This window comes from Rhineura floridana, chromosome 14 (assembly GCF_030035675.1).
Source record: "Rhineura floridana isolate rRhiFlo1 chromosome 14, rRhiFlo1.hap2, whole genome shotgun sequence".
Lineage (NCBI taxonomy): Eukaryota > Metazoa > Chordata > Lepidosauria > Squamata > Rhineuridae > Rhineura > Rhineura floridana.
In genome coordinates, this window is record NC_084493.1 from 12,886,258 (window position 1) to 12,904,978 (window position 18,721).

General features: G+C 42.7%; 1 protein-coding gene across 6 annotated transcripts in view; it reads right to left on the reverse strand.

The window, feature by feature from the left end:
- Positions 1–1,909: 1,909 nt before the first annotated feature.
- USP8 (ubiquitin specific peptidase 8) overlaps positions 1,910–18,721 on the reverse strand; it is a 38,727-nt gene continuing 21,915 nt past the window's right edge. For 3 of the 6 annotated variants that reach the window (XM_061594850.1, XM_061594854.1, XM_061594852.1), the window contains exons 11-20: positions 18,129–18,713; positions 16,409–16,498; positions 15,264–15,344; positions 14,683–14,945; positions 12,938–13,150; positions 11,888–12,098; positions 8,086–8,322; positions 4,268–4,410; positions 2,735–2,867; positions 1,910–2,559 (exon numbers count right to left, since the gene is read on the reverse strand). In XM_061594850.1, coding sequence (XP_061450834.1) covers positions 2,374–2,559; positions 2,735–2,867; positions 4,268–4,410; positions 8,086–8,322; positions 11,888–12,098; positions 12,938–13,150; positions 14,683–14,945; positions 15,264–15,344; positions 16,409–16,498; positions 18,129–18,713 — 2,142 coding nt within the window. In that variant the 3' untranslated portion in view covers positions 1,910–2,373. The remainder of the gene's footprint in view (positions 2,560–2,734; positions 2,868–4,267; positions 4,411–8,085; positions 8,323–11,887; positions 12,099–12,937; positions 13,151–14,682; positions 14,946–15,263; positions 15,345–16,408; positions 16,499–18,128; positions 18,714–18,721) is intronic. The other 3 variants (XM_061594855.1, XM_061594856.1, XM_061594853.1) reach the window with 2 other exon arrangements.

Below are 18,721 nucleotides of genomic sequence, written 5' to 3' on the forward strand. Positions count from 1 at the left end.
ACCTGGCCAGCCAAGTTTTGATTCATTGAAGAACAGATGCCTTTCCTAAAGTCTGGATTCAGGCTGTACTCGCTAAGCGATTTAGAAATGGGTCTCTGCGCAACTTTTTTCTTCATTGAAAAGATTGATGCTGGACATGAACACATTTTTAGTAAGCTTTCACAGAATGTAGCACACCCCTAGATAAATAAAGTCTTCCTGGGCAGCCAGAGTCTGAGTGTTTTTTTAAATTGTTACTAGGGACGGAGGAGAAATTAGATTCAGTTTGCATTTAAAGCTGAATTTATCAAATCTGCACTTTCTGAAACAATGGGAGAACTGAAACACAGTCTTCTTTTTAAATTTGCACGTATCCAAATTTTGTGAAGCAGTTTTTCAAACAATGTTTACAAAAGAAGCATCGTTTGGGGAAAATGTGCATAAAAATGAATATATTTGTGAAAATAACATATTAAAATGCATTATATTAAGAGAAATTGCTTGCAACAATGTGTACATTTGTCAACTGCATGTAAAACTGTTTATTAGTAGAAATTTGCACTAAAATAGTGAAGATTTTTCATAAGGATTTAAAAAATGTAAATTGCTGCAAAAATGTGCAGAATTAAATTTAAGATTGAAAAAATTGGAAAGTGGGAAAACTGAAGTTGACAGATCCTTCCATTCCTAATTGTTAAAGAATCCAAGATGAGCTCAGTGTGTTTATACTAATTAAATTTAATTTTGAATGGGTTATATATATATACTACTGAAGCTGGGTGTAGCAGGCAGTGAAAAATGAGAGGCCACTAAATGATTTTTTAAAAATGAATGTGTGCATGGTTTATTTATTTATAGGCATTTACATCCTGCCCTTCAGCATTCAGTGCCAGGACAGATTACATATTACTCAATACAATTAAACCACGTAAGATCTTCCACCACCCAAGGCCTGTGCAAAGCAGGTTATCTAGAGTGGCCTTGCGCGGATGTGCATGTGTTTGCTTGCCTTTGCCACAGTAATGCTGTAGTTAAAGGGGATGTGTTGTGTGTCTGTCAAGCCCCAGCAAGGGGTCAGGCTCTAGGATAAGCTGGCTTTTCCATTCAGGTGGTCCAAAAGAGGCAGGAGGCAAGACCCAAAGCAGCGATCAGGGCAGAAGCAGATGCATAGACAAACCCAGGCTGGGGTTGAATGTGCAGGACAGTGACTGAGCAGGAGCTTTCAGGCAAGCAGTACCCTCAGGTGAGAGACTGAGGTGCAAGCGCCAAGGTTTCAGCTTTGCACAGCCTAAATGGAGAAGGCCTGGCCTTCTGGGTTAACTGATACTAGTAGATGGCAGCCTTAAAAAGCACAGGGTTTACGCTGCCAGACTCGCTGCGGAAACAGGCCTCTGGTAACACAGGAGGTAAGGCACTGGCGCTTAAGTGTATGCAGCCATGATGCGAGGCACCCCAAGTAGCTGCAACCGATCTTTGAGACCCAAACGGGGGGGGGGGGGGGGACACCACAAGCCTCAAAAGAGGCACAGACACTCAGAAGGAGCCTTATCAAGGGGTTGCACCAACTATGGCTCTGACAGGGGGAGAGCTAGTGCCGGGAGATGGTGAGCTCCTTCATCTGCCGACGTTGTACCCAGTGTAAACTTTACCCTAGTCAACATTCCCCTCCTTTCCTGCTGCCACATTTGGGCAAAGAAATTGGGTAAACAGGCCATTGTTTTTTCAGATAATTGCTTCATTAAGATTTTTTTAAAATACATGAGTACATGAAATCCTTATACTAAAAAATTCAAAAGGAAAGTCTCAGTTCTGTAGAACACAATTTAAGGTGTGCCAACTGAGCTATTAAGTCTCACAGAGAAATACAGTTGTGCTCTTCCCAGCCTACGAAAATGAAGGTATTTAAACAAAGCAAAAGCAACCCTCTCCATTCTAGTAGATCTCAAAGGACCACATATCTTTATTATATACATCATCTGGCTGTGCAAGTCTGCAATCAATATGTACACATACATTCCTACCTGTTTTCGCCATTCTAGGATATTCACAGTAGAATCAAGCTTAAGGTTAGGGTGAAAAGGCCATAAATGTGGGAGACAACAAAGATATTGTTGGGTTTGGGGGCACCTAAAACCCACATATTAATGACTTTAAAATGACTAAGCTAGATTTATCATTTTGGAGCATCATGAAAAATTATTTTGAAACTAGTTGTTCCATATTGTTAAACAGCAGAGTTAACCATTGTCAAATCAAGCGATAGTAATAACAGACGCCTCAGCCAAGAAACTGCTGTAACCATCTTCTTACTCAGCAAGTAACCTTATCAAAGCTCAGCTTATTATGATGCATTTGCCAAAAAAAAAAAGACACAAATATCCTTCAAATAATTCTTTATGTGGCTATATCAGCAGTTCGCTGTTCAAAAGAAGTGTAAAAGAGGATATAAGCAGCTGAGGATTTCACGGAGGATGCGGAGATCTCAGAGACTTCATGATCGTCAAACTTATACCATCGCTGTTTTGCAGCATTTTTGCAATAGGCTGTGTAATGTCCTCCATCCAGCCCTCCATAATGATTCTACAGGAAACAGGAATGAAATTAGGAACCTTCTCCAACTTCCATTAAAAAAAAAAGAAGCCTGGGACGGGGAGATGTTAATAATGACACTGCTTTGCATATGGTCTCATTAGTTGGTGATGTTATATATGGATTAACTGGCAGATAAAATTCAGAACAACAGGAAGTTACTTACAGATACTGCAAACAGGTTATATCTCTTCAAGTTACTCTTTGGACCAATAACATATTGTGACAAGTCAAGGTTTTCCAGAGGGAAATCCACTGTTGACTGAAGCTTTTGCTTCCACCGTCCATCGTAAGAAAATCTAGGAGTGAAAAGCATTAAGGGTTAGATATAACTGAATCTATCAAAAATGCCACAGCAATAAGTATTAGGAAAGTATTGCCTGTTGTTGTATTGCCATTGAAAGTTGTGATTGCTGCTTTTTAATAATATTAATACTTTGTTTTCCAATTTTTGTAAGTTGTACTGTTTTTCTTGATGTGTATTCTGTATTTGTGTTTATTTTTTGTAAGCCGCCTTGAGGCCCTTTTGGCCAAAAGGCGGCACAGAAATAAACTGTAAGAGTAATAACAACAATGCAAGAAAAATCATAGATGCAACCCCCCCCCCCAACCCCTACTTGAATAAATGGAACGATTCTGGCAAAACAAAATCAAGGATTTGAACCCTGCTGCTCAATACCTTATCTTATGCTACAGTCACTCCCAACGTCTCACCTCGCAGCATTAGTGGATGCTTACGTGAATAGACAGCCACATGGCTCGAGATGATCACATGCAGAAAATCCTTTATTTTGTTTAAGGGTCCCCGGGGTATAATTATACCCAATTCATGACACTGTCTGTTCATGCAGGCAGGGGACACACATTTATTTGCTTATTACATTTCTACCCTGCCTTTCTTTTCATGAAACCCAAGGCGGCTGACACATGGTTCCCAGGCGGTCTCCCATCCAGGCACTGACCAGACCTGACCCTGCTTAGCTTCAGCAGCGTGCTGGCCTCATGTGCCTTCAGACCAGAGCCTGGGACCAGGCTACATTACATCACAGATTACATCAGCAGCCACATTACAAGCTTACTTTACGTGGCAAAGGGACTCTGAACAAATTACGTGCCTCGCCTCAAAATACATATGGCTGGATAACCTCCAACGTTGCTCACATGTAAATGTTTTCTAGGGCTGGAACCTGAGAGACAGAGACTAGATTTCTGAACATGAAGTTGGGAGCTCAGTGGTAGAGCGCTTCTTTGCACACAAGAGGTCCCAGGTTCACTGCCCTAACACAAGTGCAGGGAACCTTTGGCTCTGCAGGTGTTTGCTTGTTTATTTATAGCCCGACACTTCCTCTCCAATAGAGCCCAGGGTGGCAAGGAAAGCTATAAAACATCTTAAAAACCATTCCAGCACAGATGCACATATTCCCAGCAAGCATGGTCAATGGCTAAGAAGGGAGCTATAATTCAGCAACATCGTGGGAGGTGGTGAAGGTTCCCCAGACTTGCCTTAGCAGTTCCAAGCAGGGCCAGGAAAGATTCCTCTCTGATATCCTGGAGAGCTGATGCCAGTTAGACACTAGTGAGCCAAATGGGCAATATATAAAGCAGCTTCTTCTTGCTTCAGAAAAGAAAAATCATCTTGATGTTTTTAGGAATTCTAATTACCTGTACTGCTAGGAACAGCATGCCTCCCGAGCCTTACCGTTTCAAGTGCACTAACAGAACAGGGGGCAGCTTCCAGATTTCTATTTTTTTCAAAGAATCTCTTCGGGTTTTGCAATGGCTACAATGAAATCTATTGTTATCCGTCAGTTTTTCTTCTTTGGAGAATAATCTAAGGCACTCCTAGAGAAAAAGCAAAATGCATAGCCTGAATTCAAAGGTCCAGAGCTGGGAGGAGTATCTATAGAGCCAGGACACTTTCGCTGGTATTTTTTTTTTTTGGGGGGGGGGGGAGGAATTGTTCTTCCAGGAAAAAAAGGAAACCTTTTTCAAAAATAAATAAAATGGTTTCCGGTTCTTGGGATGTCATTTACAAGTCTGGTAACACAATAGCAATCTAATGCTTCACAGTTGGAAATAAGTAGTCAGGAATGCATGATGTTGATGTGCAAATGATGAATGAAAATCACAGTTCTAAATTTCCAGCCCTTAAGCTAAGTCTCTGGTGGTTAATGTTGTGAAGATGTATTTGACAGTGTGTGTGCAATGCCTGGTGAAATCTTGGAAGGGGAACTAAGCACAGCTTTGAGTCAGCAGAGCTTCACATTTTTGCTTCCCCCCCTAAAAAAAAAACCCCAGAAGTAGCAGAAACAAATTATGCCAACTAAGTATATTTGCATGCTTTACACCAACTACTGAATTTACCTTTTCTTCAAGAATAACTATAACAGCCTTTGTGAGATTTCTTTTTTAAACTTTAAAATGTAAACGTTTAAAAAACACTATGCACAGTAAAAAAAGTTAAAACAAAACAAGCACAGCTCCTGCTCCCGCCAAGCACCTGTTCTGAAAGTCGCTGCCTTCACATGATGTTCATATCTGGTCTTATGAGATAAGAAGTCTTGTGCCCTTGCTTTGCTCCTCTCTTTGAATGAGCTGGGAAACAAGCCAGGGTGTCTTCAGTTAGCTCTAGTTTCCTGTTATGCCGAAACCGGGAAACCATGGTTAATGGCTTCCAAATGCGACAGCAGCTTAAGGGAACTTTAATGAATCCGGATGGTTTTCAAAGGGCTCTGGGGAGTTTTCCGGCTGATAGGGCTGGCGCTCCTGTCGAAACCCTGGTTGAACTGTGGAATACAGAAACGACCCGGGCAGTTGACATGATCGCTCCTGTGCGCCCTGTGTAGAGCTCATACAGCTCCATGGTACACTCCAGAGCTGAGAGCGATGAAACAATATAGGAGACGGCTTGAGTGCAGATGGAGACAGACTCCTGATGGATGCAATTATGCATTGGTAAGTGCCTATACTAAGTTGTATCTAGGGGCAGTGAGGGCAGCAAAAAAGTGTTACTTTGCTACCTCTATCAAAGCATCTATCTGCTGCCCAGCGGAGCTCTTTAAAATTGTCCGAGGGCTATTACATTCTGGTCCTAGGGACATGGTAGAACCAACTAAGGCTCGCTGTAATGAATTTGCTAGGCACTTCCAAGATAAAATCTTTTGCATCCGCCAGGACTTGGACTCCAATGTTATAGCAGTTGAATCATATGAGGTCTCCAGAACACAGCCTTGTCCTGATTTTTTGGATGAGTTTCAGTTGGTGCAGCTCGAGGACGTTGACAAGGTGCTTGGACAGGTGCGTGCAACCACTTCTGTGTTGGATCCTTGCCCCTCTTGGCTAATAAAAGCTAGCAGGGATGGAACTGCTGGCTGGACCAGGGAAGTGATTAACGCCTCATTGCGAGAGGGAGTGGTCCCTAACTGCCTGAAAGAGGCGGTAGTGAGACCGCTTCTGAAGAAAACTTCCCTGGACCCAGAAATTGTTAATAACTATAGGCCGGTAGCAAATGTTCCATTTCTGGGCAAGGTCCTAGAACAAGTGGTTGCGGACCAGCTCCAGACGCTCTTGGATGAAACTGATTATCTGGATCCATTTCAATCGAGTTTCAGGCCTGGTTTTGGCATGGAGACAGCCTTGGTCACCCTGTATGATGACCTTTGTCTGGAGAGAGACAGGGGGAGTGTAACTCTGTTGATTCTCCTTGATCTCTCAGCGGCTTTTGATACCATCGACCATATCCTCCTGGGGAGGCTCGCTGAGTTGGGAGTTGGAGGTACTGCGTGGCAGTGGTTTTCCTCCTACTTGATGGGTTGTCTCCAGAAGGTAGTGCTTGGGGAGCGTTGCTCGACACCCTGGACCCTCCAGTATGGAGTTCCGCAGGGGTCAGTTTTGTCCCCCCTGCTCTTTAACATCTACATGAAGCCGCTGGGTGCAGTCATCAGGAGTTTTGGAGTGCGTTGCCACCAGTATGCTGATGACACGCAGCTCTACTTCTCCTTTTCATCTTTTTCAGGTGAGGCTGTCAATGTGCTGAACCGATGCCTGGCTGCGACAATGGACTGGATGAGAGCTAACAGAGGCTCAGTCCAGACAAGACTGAGATGCTGTTAGTGGGTGGTTCTTCTGACCACATGGTGGATGCTCAACCTGTCCTGGATGGGGTTGCACTCCCCCTGAAGGAACAGGTTCGTAGCTTGGGAGTACTTTTAGAACCATCCCTGTCACTTGAGGCTCAAGTAGCCTCAGTGGCACGGAGTGCTTTCTACCAACTTCGGTTGGTGGCCCAGCTACGCCCCTATCTGGACAGGGACGACCTTGCTTCAGTTGTCCACGCTCTGGTAACCTCTAGACTAGATTACTGCAATGCACTCTACGTGGGGCTGCCTTTGAAGACGGTTCGGAAACTGCAGCTTGTGCAAAATGCAGCGGCCAGATTGTTAACATGGACCAGGCGGTCCGAACATATAACACCAGTTCTGGCCCGCTTGCATTGGCTGCCTATATGTTTCCGGGCTCGATTCAAGGTGCTGGTTTTAACCTATAAAGCCTTACACGGCCTGGGACCACGATACTTGATGGAAGGCCTCTCCCGATATGAACCTACCCGTACACTGCGCTCAACATCGAAGGCCCTTCTCCGGGTACCCACTCAGAGGGAAGCCCGGAGGATGGTAACAAGAAAAAGGGCCTTCTCAGTGGTGGCCCCCGAACTGTGGAACAATCTCCCTGATGAGGTACGCCTGGCACCAACATTGTTGTCTTTTCGGCGCCAGGTTAAGACCTACCTCTTCTCCCAGGCATTCTAGCATTTTAGCATTTCAGTACTGTAGCATTTAGCATTTTAGTATTTTAGTATTTTAGTTTAGTATAGGGTTTTTTTGGAAATTTAATGAGTCATGTTTTAAATTTATTAATGTGTGGTTTTAAATTGTATGTTGATATTTTGATGTTGTGAACCGCCCAGAGAGCTTCGGCTACGGCGCGGTATAAAAATGTAATAAATAAAATAAAATAAATAAATAAATAAATAAATAAATAAACTTTGAAACCTGGCTTAATATCCTGGCTTGTTTGGAAGTCATTAACCATAATTTTCCAGTTCAGACATAAATGGAAGCTATCGTTTTTGTCTGCACAGAGGAATAAAGCCGATGCATACAGAAGAATGAAGCTCATTCACATCCTGGTTTATTAAACCTGGATATGTTTGTCCGAACATGGATGTTTTCTTCCCCGGGCAGGAGGGAGATTGCGAGTAGGCCTTGAGCACCACAGACAGAAATGAATTTACTTATTTAGCATTTATTAAATTTGTGTCCTGTCCTTCATCCCAAAGTTGCTCAATGAACTTCTGAGTCACTGAGTGTTCCCAACATCGCTGCAAATACAGTCCTGGGATGAACATTTCCTTTCCTTTCATGACACAGCGGTTGGTGACAAAACATTGTTTGAAAGAAAGAAAGAGCGGGAAAGTTAGGAATCAGCTAGGGGACTAAAATAATTCAGATGACTAACCTGTAGGGTGCATTTACTGGTGGATGCAAGCGGCAAGGACAAATACATAAAAGCCTCAAAGGTCCGAGACTTTTTGTGACATGTCAGACACTGAACTGTGGATTTGAACTGGCCTTGGAACAGTGCAACGATAATGGATTCATTGAGCTGTTTGTGTTTGTGCCAGGCAAGATCAGCTGCTTTGAAGTCATCCAGATGATCATTATTTTCTTCTTTGTAACGCTTTCTGTTGTCAGCCTGTAAAGTTGGGAAATTAAAGTGCTTGGAAAACATACCTGAACCACATGAAGAAAAGGTTTACATACAAGATCATTATCATGTACAGCTATGGAGTCTGAAGGTGATAATGCCACACATGCAGACATCTCTGAAGTTACACTGAAACAGACTCTGAGCATCCTGGCTAAGCTGCAATGTCATTTTTCTTTTCAGACCAGGGGCATGGAAGCCCCCTGTCAAGAGTCACATTCCCTTGGGGGCCACATGCCAGCAGACAGTCGGGCCACCCCCATTTTTCCACTCTCGCTCCCTTCTCCTAGTGGGTTGCTAGGGGAGGGACAGATTACTCTTGCCAGAAATCTGAACCAATAAGCTTGCAGAGAGCTCCCCACCTTTTCTCTCTTTCTCCACCTGTTTTGGCTTTCACCTCTCCTGCCTTCCTCTTCTGTCTCTGGGCTCCCTTCGCCCCCAAAGAAAATTGGGCTGAGGTCTGCACCACAGCTTTTCCACCTAGGTAGTGTTCCGAAATCTTTTAAAGAAAGGTCAGGGCGAGTTACAAATATAGCGTCAAGGATTGGACAGGACTAGGAAGGGAGGATTTATAAGAGAAGGCAATTCAGAGAAGGCAGTGCAGCAGTGACTTCTCTGTGGACATTTTGCAACACACACCAAGCACCCCCCTTCCTCCCATGGATGAACCAAGGCCTGGGAGCACAGAAAAAGCGATTCCCTTCACTCTCTAAATGACATTCAGGAATGAGGATCTGTCAGTTCCGTGATCTATTTTTACATGTATTAGGTGTTAAATAGTTTTGACAGGATACTGCACAAAGAACCACAGTTCTATGAAAGGACGTATTCCTATGACAGCATTGCTATTTCAGTTGTCAAGTGTGTATTGTTCAACAAGGTTTCGAGTCTCCTGGATAATAAATAATAATAATATCATTTCTCAAGTGGTCAAGGTGCATTATCTTGCTGTAATGAGTCAGTATCATTATCTGTATTGCAGATTATTATTATTAATTATTATTGTGTGGAAAGCTAAGGCTGAGAGACTGGGGTTTCTCTAAGGAGAGAATATTCATATTGGTGATGCTTTGATCAGTAGCCCAGTCTCTTAGCTATAAACTATACCACAAGAAATCATCTGAACAACTGTTATCATGCCATCCCTGCTTTTAATCTAAATTAAATTATCAAACTGTAACAGCAAACTTTCCACTTGGATCAAGTGAAAGTGGAGATCTCATCTGGCAATGTTCTCTCCCGTCTCCTCTAGTATACCTGCTCAGGAAGGTCCAACTCAAAAGCCTGACAAATGTGGATCAGAGACTACACATACAGCAGAATATGTTAGAATGGACTGTACCACTTAATTGTAACTGGGAGATCATGTTTGCAATTCTCCCCCCCCCCCCAATCTTGGCTCCTTCTAAGAGAAAATGAGCACAAAAGGCAAAGGGCTGGAAGCTTTCTTTGATATGTTAGCTTTCTATCTACAGGAAGGTTCTCCTTTTTTTACATGGGAGAGCATTCAAAAGCAGTACTCCCATCTGCAGTCTGAAGTAGCACAACCCATTCCACAACCTAACTCCTGTTTGTGTAACCTAAGAAATGGCAGTTGCAATGAATTTGAAAAACAATAGGCAGACTCTAATGAGGTTGTAATTGTAGCCTCCTTTTTGCAAAGCGTTCCTTTTTAGTCACAGAACAGTGAATTGTTACAGTGGCATTCAAGAGTGAAATGAAGAACAGGGTTTTTTTCTATCACACTTATGATATGGCATAACAAAGAATAGTTCTATGCACCAGACAGAAGATATATAATAAAGTTTTAGTTTACTTACTCTCTAAGAGGACATCATAAGTATTTGTAAAAATAGGAGAAAAAAAGACTGAAAAGCAGATCTTTAAAAAAATAAAATCCAGTTATTACACAGCTAATCTTAGGAAGAACAAACTCAAGGAGGACAAAACGATGTACAAGCTTTTTAAAACCGAGCTCAGTTAATAAGACAATAAATCATTCAAGTTCAAAAGGAAACTAGTATGGATGTTCCTGATGAATTATTATCAATGTCTTGATCATTACCAAATGGATATTTTCATTTACAAGGTCCATGAGACAGCCCTAAATTATTATATGTAGGCAGAACAAAGGTACTCATGGCAGCGGGCAGATGTATGCTCAGATCGCGGCTGTATCTGCAGCTGCTTTTCCTAAAGCAATCATGATCAGAGATCAGTTGAGCTCACGCAGCTGCCTCTGCATTAGAGTTTCTCACTCTCTATATGGGCATTTTCGCAGAAAGAAACCCAGTGATGAACTTGGATGGGAAGAAGAGTCAATATTCTGTTGCGATTGAGGATCTCAGGGTGAATGTAGGTTTGAGAAAGCAGAAAGGCAGTCTTTCTGGTGAGCACCCTCTGACACCATTACCATTTCAACTAAGAGTTCCTGGAATTTGGCCTCATCAGAATATAAAGAACTGTACATTAAAAAAAAAGAAGCCCACCCTCTTGCCTTCACATTAGCACGGTTCCACAGCCCTGTTCAATACACGGGGGAGTAGTGGGGCTGTGCCGAGCAGCCCTGCTCCTCACATGCTGAGTTACAAAGCATCTCCCACAGTTTAGCCACAGCACCTGGTTAGAGGGAGTTATATGGAGACTGCATTTTTGCCAATATGGCTAACTGTCACCGAGATGCCTACCCTCCATGAAAAACCTCTAAGGGGGCAAAGACAAAAAACTGAACCTGTTAACAGCCCAATGATGACTGAACATGTTCAATGGCCACAGAATGTTGAGTGCCTGTTGGAAGAAAAATGAACAGAGTGTGGGGTGTGTGTGCATGTGTGGGGGAACAGAATGGAGTAGCCCGGAAAAGGGCATGGCTGGCAGACTGAACAGAAGCACTCCATGCTACAACATTTTGTTGGAGATCCCACTCAACCCATTCATCTATGCTAATCAACATAAAAACCCTGTGACAAAGAATCCTAACTATCTAATGTGTGAAGAAACACTTTGTCATACAACCTACTGCCATAGCAATAAAAAATGACCTGCTTTAGATTTTGGGTCAAACCAGATGCAATGTTTGTCATGTAGTTTGCAGTAATGTGTTTGATTAGTTTAAAATAAAAAGTGTGTGTGTGTGTGTGTGTACAAACACACATATACTTCCCTCCCACTCCAAACAGCTGAAGTAAGGGTAATTCTGACTGTGAGTATAAGAGAGGGGAAAAATGTAGCACTTCCCACCCTTGGTCCCAGTCCAGCTCAGCTCCCCCCATGCTGGTTATTTATTCATTTTCAAAAAATCAAATACACCAGGGAAAACTGTGCAACAAACATCATGTCCTGTTTGTTCCCAAGACACAGGTTTGGTTTCCCCACTGCTGCCACACCCCTACTGCACCTCAACGTTAAGACTTTCTGAAAGAGGCAAACTTTTCTCACAACCGAAAGTACAAATACATTATTGGGGGGGGGAGGGGGGAGATTTTACACTCCTACTTTGTAATGCCCGACTTCAAAATAAAATGTGCAATTCTCACCAAAAAAACAAACTTACTTTATTTAAGTCTTCGTGGAGACCATCCATTAGGAACAGAAGCAATTCTTGAGAGTCTTGCTGACTGTACCCTGCAAATTGGTCATTGATCTTCCCAATGGTAACTTTAAAGTCTTTTGGACTGATATATCTGTACTGGCCAGTCCAGAGAGCTTTCATGATAATGCCAAACTCCTCAGCCACTTCACCTTTGTGCCCCAAGAAATTTGACCTGCAATTAATAAGAGTTGAATCTTGACATTTTTGAAATTCACACACACACAAATCTGAAATCAACGTTTTCAACAGAATGCTGCCGCTTGCATGTTTATTCTTTAGACATTTATACAGAGGTGGAGCTTTATGAGGCAATATATGCATCAATAATAAAATACTGAGTATGTGAAGATATTTTGCCTACTTTGGTGAACACTGAATGGCCCTTTGCTGGCCGGAACACAGAAGGGCAGGAAGAAACTACGAAGAGCGCAGCTGCATTGGGCCAAAGGCCCATCTAGTCCAGAATCTCACAGCGACCAACCAGATGCCTATGGGAAGCCCACAAGCAGGAGTTGAGTGCAACCACACTTTCCCCACTTGTGATTCCCATCAAGTGGCGTTCAGAGACATACTGCTTCTGACGGTGGAGGGAGAACACTGGCTACTAGCCACTACAGCTTTCTCCATTGCAGCACCCAGGATGTGGAAATACCTGCCCCAGGAGATTTCCTCAGCTATCACTTGATTATGCTATCCAGGAACGGTTTTTGCCTTCTTTGGCTAATAGTGCTTTTCAGAAAAATCTATACTGTGATGTACTTTTATCTGCTGCATTTGATATTTTGTTGTTTACTGATTTGTTTTATAATTCCTGGTTTTTGTTCATGATGATGTACGGTGCCTTAGCTGTTTTAAGATAAAAAAGGGCAAGAGGGGGGATGTAGAGGTAATAAGCCAGCCTTGCTTATTAAAGATAATCAGGTCTGTGTCTGGTCAGTCCCTGGATGAAAGACTACCTGGGAGGACTATGCATATTGCCTTAATTCCATGATGGAAGAAAGGTGAGAATACCTGTTGATATCATCTTGATAGAGGTTTCGGTTGAAATAATCAGCCAGGTGTGGTGCATTACACAGGCACTGTAACACAGAGTTCATATAGCAAGTGTTTCCCAAATTACGAAGACCTGTGAGAGCTGGTCCCATTCCTCCAAACACAGGGTTGAGGCTACGAATCTGAGATGCAGAGAGCCTGGAGATTTCAGTTTTAGCATAGTTTACTGGCCTGTAAGGTAAGAGGCAATATTTGACTCTTAAATCTTTTTTTCATGTTTATTTTTTAAAAATAATCATTATTGAAAACTAAGAAAATTACAAAGAAAAGGGGGGGGGAGAGAAAAAGAAAAAAGCAAAAGTTCATCATATTATATATTTGTGTAAAATACAAAACAAAGGAATAACAATAAACATAGATGTATAGACATGTCTACATGTTAAATAAATCAAAGCAGAGAAAATAAATTTGTAAGGATACTTATTGTCCAGATACACCCGATTTTAAAATATAATAAAGATTGCCCAATTTATTTGGTTGTCCATTTCTCTCTCCTAGGTAGTATGTTACTTTTATCAAATTGACAGGGTCCCAAACTCTGTTAAACTAGTCACGAAGCAATGGTAAGTTTAGGCTGCCTCCAGTGTTTTGCGATTTCAGTTTTTGCTAATGTTAATAAAGTCTCTATCATTTATAGATCTGTGTCTATAACAATATCCTTTAGATAGGTAATTTAATTTTTTTAAAAATCCTAGGATGTCTCTAGCATGCCCCCAGGAATCAATGGGGAGAAATGGTGAGCTCACAGAAATTGGTAGGAATAGTCAAGTACAGTAGGGCCCCGCTTATACGGCGGGTTAGGGACCAGGCCCCTGCCGTAAAGCGGAAATCGCTGTAAAGCGGAAATCGCTGTAAAGCGGAACCCATTGACTTTAATGGGTCGCGTTGCACAAAAATGCCACGAAACGGCAAAATCGGCTTTAAAATGGGGAATTTCCCGATTGAAAGCCGCCACATCAGCAGAACGCCGTAAAGCGGGGCCCCACTGTATGTTCTATAATTCTAAATGCAGCCTTTTTTATTTTAGTGAAGTGGTACTGTTTTGGTTACAAAAAAAGAACTATGTCTTTTTGTTCTGTAAGGCAACCTCTGAAATTTTAATTTGAAAAGTGGACTATTAATATGGATGTGGCCTAGCCAAAGTTAACCTTCGCTACCTGTTTTACTCTCTCTACAAGAGACTTAAAAGTGCTTAATTCTGGCTTCATCATTCAAATGATAGGCAAGAAAGGATACTCAGAGTCTTTGTGCTCCCTTACTCCTTTTAGATAATGAAGTATCCTTGCTCTGGCAAGTTGTAAGCTTTAAAATAAAAGTTGTAAGCATTAAAAGGATGAAAATGAAACACTAAATGAATAGGATATTGTGCATGCGTGTGGGCGCACATGCACACTTAAAAGGGTTGTATCAAATTTGTTCTAGCAAGCTTTCATGGGAATAAACAAGTTTCTGCAGGGACTACATCGTACAGGTGTGGGGAATCTTTGGCCCTCCAGATATTGCTAAACTACAATTCCCATCAGCCCCAGCAGGCATGGCCAATGGCCAGGAATTGTAGTTCAGCAACATCGAGAGGGCCTGACATAATGGAACATCATTACCCAAATGGCACTTTACAATCCTTCATGTATTCCACTAACTGTAAAAGACATTTCAGCAGCTAGCCTACACAATGGCGCCTTACAATAGAGATTGAGACGTACTTATTCTCACGATTAACAGTAGGTGTGACTGTGATTTTCTTCGTTTCTTCCTCTTGAATGGCCTGAGTTATGTCTGGTGAGGAGTAAGAGCGTTTCAATTTGGAGTGCTCCCTGTCCCGCTGATCAACGGCCTGAGGCTTTGGTTTATGTGTCGGCGGGGTAGAGGGTGGAGTGGCTGACTGACTCATTTCTGGTGGATACATGTGAACTGTATTTGTTGGCGAGTGGTAGTAACGAAAAGTCCCAGTGACTGGCTCAAGAAACTTCATGTGACATATTCAAAAACAGAAGAGGGGGAAAGAGTTAAATCACACTTCAAAGGATTGTACAGAGTTGCTTTACAAATTTAATATTTTCCTAGCATAAGCCAAATAGAGAAGAATTATAATGGCCTGCAAAGTGATTTTTTGTTAATGCATATTGTTAGCATGCATCACTCTTCTCAATCGTTAACTTCTGGGCCCAATTATATGTACTAGTATCTTTCTCAACACTAATCTTAACGTCCAAAGAACAAAGATAAAGTGGGTTCAGCCAGAGTGACCCTAACAATCCAGAACATCAGAAGAAGTTCTACTTACCTTGACCCAACCATATGGCAGTCCCGGTATTACCCTTCCCATCTCCTCGCTTCGTGCTCTTGTTAATGGCTCCCGCTGAGACTGAAAAAAACCAAGGCAGATCAAGATGGTGGCTCTTAAAGACACAAGACATCATGCCTACTTGGATTGCCTTTAGAATGCGGAAAGTTTTCTGCACACAGGATTATGCATAGAAAAGGTACAACTTATCCAGTCACAATCAATGTTTTGGGCGAGCACGAAGCTCCATCTGGGAAGCTTTGCCTATCTAGAAGTGGGCAGCAGTGTGGGAAAATTATCTGAAAGGTGAACTTACGGAGAGAAGTATAATCCTGTACACTTTTACCTGGGAGTAAGCCCCATCGAACCTGGAGGGGGGATTGTAAAGGATTGCACTGTCAGTTGTGAGAACAGAGAGAACTGGGAAACTGGATTCCCCCTCTACAGCAACGGGACTTGATCTGGTGACAAGTTTCCATATGCCTCATCTCCAATAAATTCCAATAATCAGCTGGCAAGCTTATGTAAAAAAAATGCAATAGGAGACCCATAGCTTCAGAAAGCAACAAGTCATGCCACTTTCTACACCAACTGGTCTTCAGGTGCTTGAAATGAGTTTTAGGCCTGGATGTTCAGAATACTAAAAAAGACCATATATGCTACAGCTGTATAGCTCTTTAGAATAAAAGAGTACGATGAAGTTGTTAACTGTGTTTGTGGAAACATCCACCCACATATTTTGTAATTTCTTTACTATATAATTGATTTGTGGTGAAAAGAGGATCTCTGACAAGTCATTAATGCTCTATTACGGTAAGGATTCTGTTCAAAAACAGTCACATTGAAGCAAAGCAAGTGCATCTAGTGCATTGGCTTCATTTTTGCAACTCTTGGAAATGATTTCCAATTCTTCACCCTACAAATAAAATAAAATGTCATCACACACAGGCAACTATGGAGCTACCGTGAAACAGCAATGACACTTTCACTGAATTTGCTGGTATTGCATGAAGTATAACACAAAAGGCTACGCATTCCTTTTAAAGATAATGCAGTTAAATGACAACAAATGTAGAATGAGGCCATGTTATGACATCTGCTCTAGGTGTCAGCAGCTACACACAAACACCTCACAGTGAATTTACTTTATTTTTTTCAGATTCTGGTTCAATATCTTCTCTAATGGCTCCTGGTTTTTGAGATTCTCTTTCTGGTTGTCCTTTAACCCCCGTCTGCTGTAAAAGATTTTGAAAGAGAGACTTTCAGTTTTCATAAATTAATTTTATCAAGCTCCAAGACGCCTCGTGTTAGTAAAACACGATTAAAACACACAATAGGGCCATACAAGAGCACTATACTCTCGATCTACTGCTACAGAGAAAAAAGCCACCCAAAACCAAAACATTTGCAAGTTTGAAGATGTATTTTTAAGTGAAAATTGCTAGCCACATGAATTGTACGTTGTAAGGGATACAGCCAACTTTCTAAGATAGGCTTGTGAATCACATGCACCTTACCAAATCTTGACTGTAAGGGCTATAACTCTAACATGGAACTGAACATGCTGAGCATGGTTCCTAGTGAGTGGCATATGTTTCAGCCAGCAGGGGGAAATGCCTAGAGATTTGCTTTTTAAATGCTCACTGGGCCTAAAGGGAACCCTGGACATGCCAATCTTAGACCTTCTCAACTGAAACTCCTCTTAGTTCCTCACTGAGTTTTTTGGGAAGGCAGCAAGTAATGCTGGCAAGCCATCGGTAAGGATCTGTAAAAACCAGTGACACACCATCTCTATGTGCATGTGTATTTGGAGGGCAGAGGATGAAAAGCATTACCCTGACTCATGAACTCCCATAACAGGAGTGGTAGTTTTTCCACCTGTTTTTAGTTTAAGACAGGGTGGCAAATGTGTTGGCTGTGGGCCTTACATGGTCCCCAGGTTTTTGTGGCCTGTGGGGACCCTCAATATTTTGGGGTGTGTGTGTTTAGGATTCCCCTCAAATCCCCTCCCCCCATTGTTTTCAACATCTGCTGGGTTTTCAGCATCTTCTGCCTTGCGTTGTGCAAAATATCTAGCAACCAGACATGTACTATTCTAATCTTGTACAGATGCCTAAGAAGGCAGGAAGCTGGGTGGCTTCTTGTCCCTCCAGAAGCACTGAGCAACACAAGAGGTTCACCTGCCCCTCTGTCACATGCACCAGAGCTAGAGGGGATGGGTGGGTGGCAAGCCCAATGTTCTAGCTGTGGGCAAGGCTCCCAGGAAGGTGCCTGTGCGAGGTAAGAGGATCAATGGGAGCTGTTAAATGGCCCCAGCCTTCTCCTTATCAGGTACCATGAGGGGTGTCCGTGTGCAAATTCACTAGTTTGCCTTTCCCCCTCCGTGAGCTGCCTGACGTGGAGACCTCACCCTGCCTCACGATATGGCTGGAGCTGAAACACAGTAAACACACAACTGGCAGATGAGGCCTTGCTAGTGGTGCTGCCACTGTGGGCTGCCTGCTTGGCTTGTAACAGGGTATTTTCAGTGGTAGTTCCCAGTCTGTACAATGCCCTCCTTGGTGAGGTGTGCATCTCCCTCATTACTGACTTTAAGGAGAAAATTAAAAACATTCCTGTTTACTGAGATATTTGATGGCTAAAATACACTGCTCCTGGCAACTCTGAGATCACTGGCGGAGATGTTTTTAACTGTTTTAGAAATGTTTTATTATTGCTGCCTGCACCACCCTGATGATGATGATGATGATGATGATAATATCCTTCTGGCTTTGACAGAAACAGGCCTGAAGAAGAAAGAACGGGAAGGGGGAGGCCTGCTGGGCAAGGCAGGACGTTTGCTTTTTGTGCCAATGAACTGCTCACCTTGCTCGAGCCAGAATCCCCTCTTACAGATGCCCGAGACTCCTCTGCAAATTTGCGTCTCTGCATTTCTGGTGTCCAAGTAACTTTGGCTTTTTCCCTGGCAGCAATTTTGTCAGCGTCCAGTTTTCTGACTTCGGGGGATTCATTTTCAAGGCTACTTGGTTTTTTAATGTCTGTTAACTCTTTGGGTGCCTTCTCCAGTTCTTGCTTTTCAGATGCTCCCTTGCTGGCTTGCGGCTCTCTTTCGCTCTTCTCTTTGTCTTTTGCTTTCTGGAGGCTCTCTCCGTCTTCCCTTTCCTCCTGCTCCTCTCCCGCTCTCTGCTCTTGCGTCTCCTGTCGCAGCTTCTCTCTCTGTTCTTTGTCTTGCTTCTCCTGCAGTTCTTTCTCCTGTTTGTTCTTTTCTGCAGGGACGTAGCTTTTCTCCTCCTCTTTCGGGCTGGGCTTTGCATCCAACGGGGGCTTTGTGGAACGGTCTGGAACCGCTCTGCCATTTGAAAGGAGCCGCTTGCCAGGGGTTGGGCTTTCAGCTTTTGGCCTATTATCAGCACCTGGAAGTTTTCCTGAAGGTTTTTTTGTACGATCAATCTGGACAA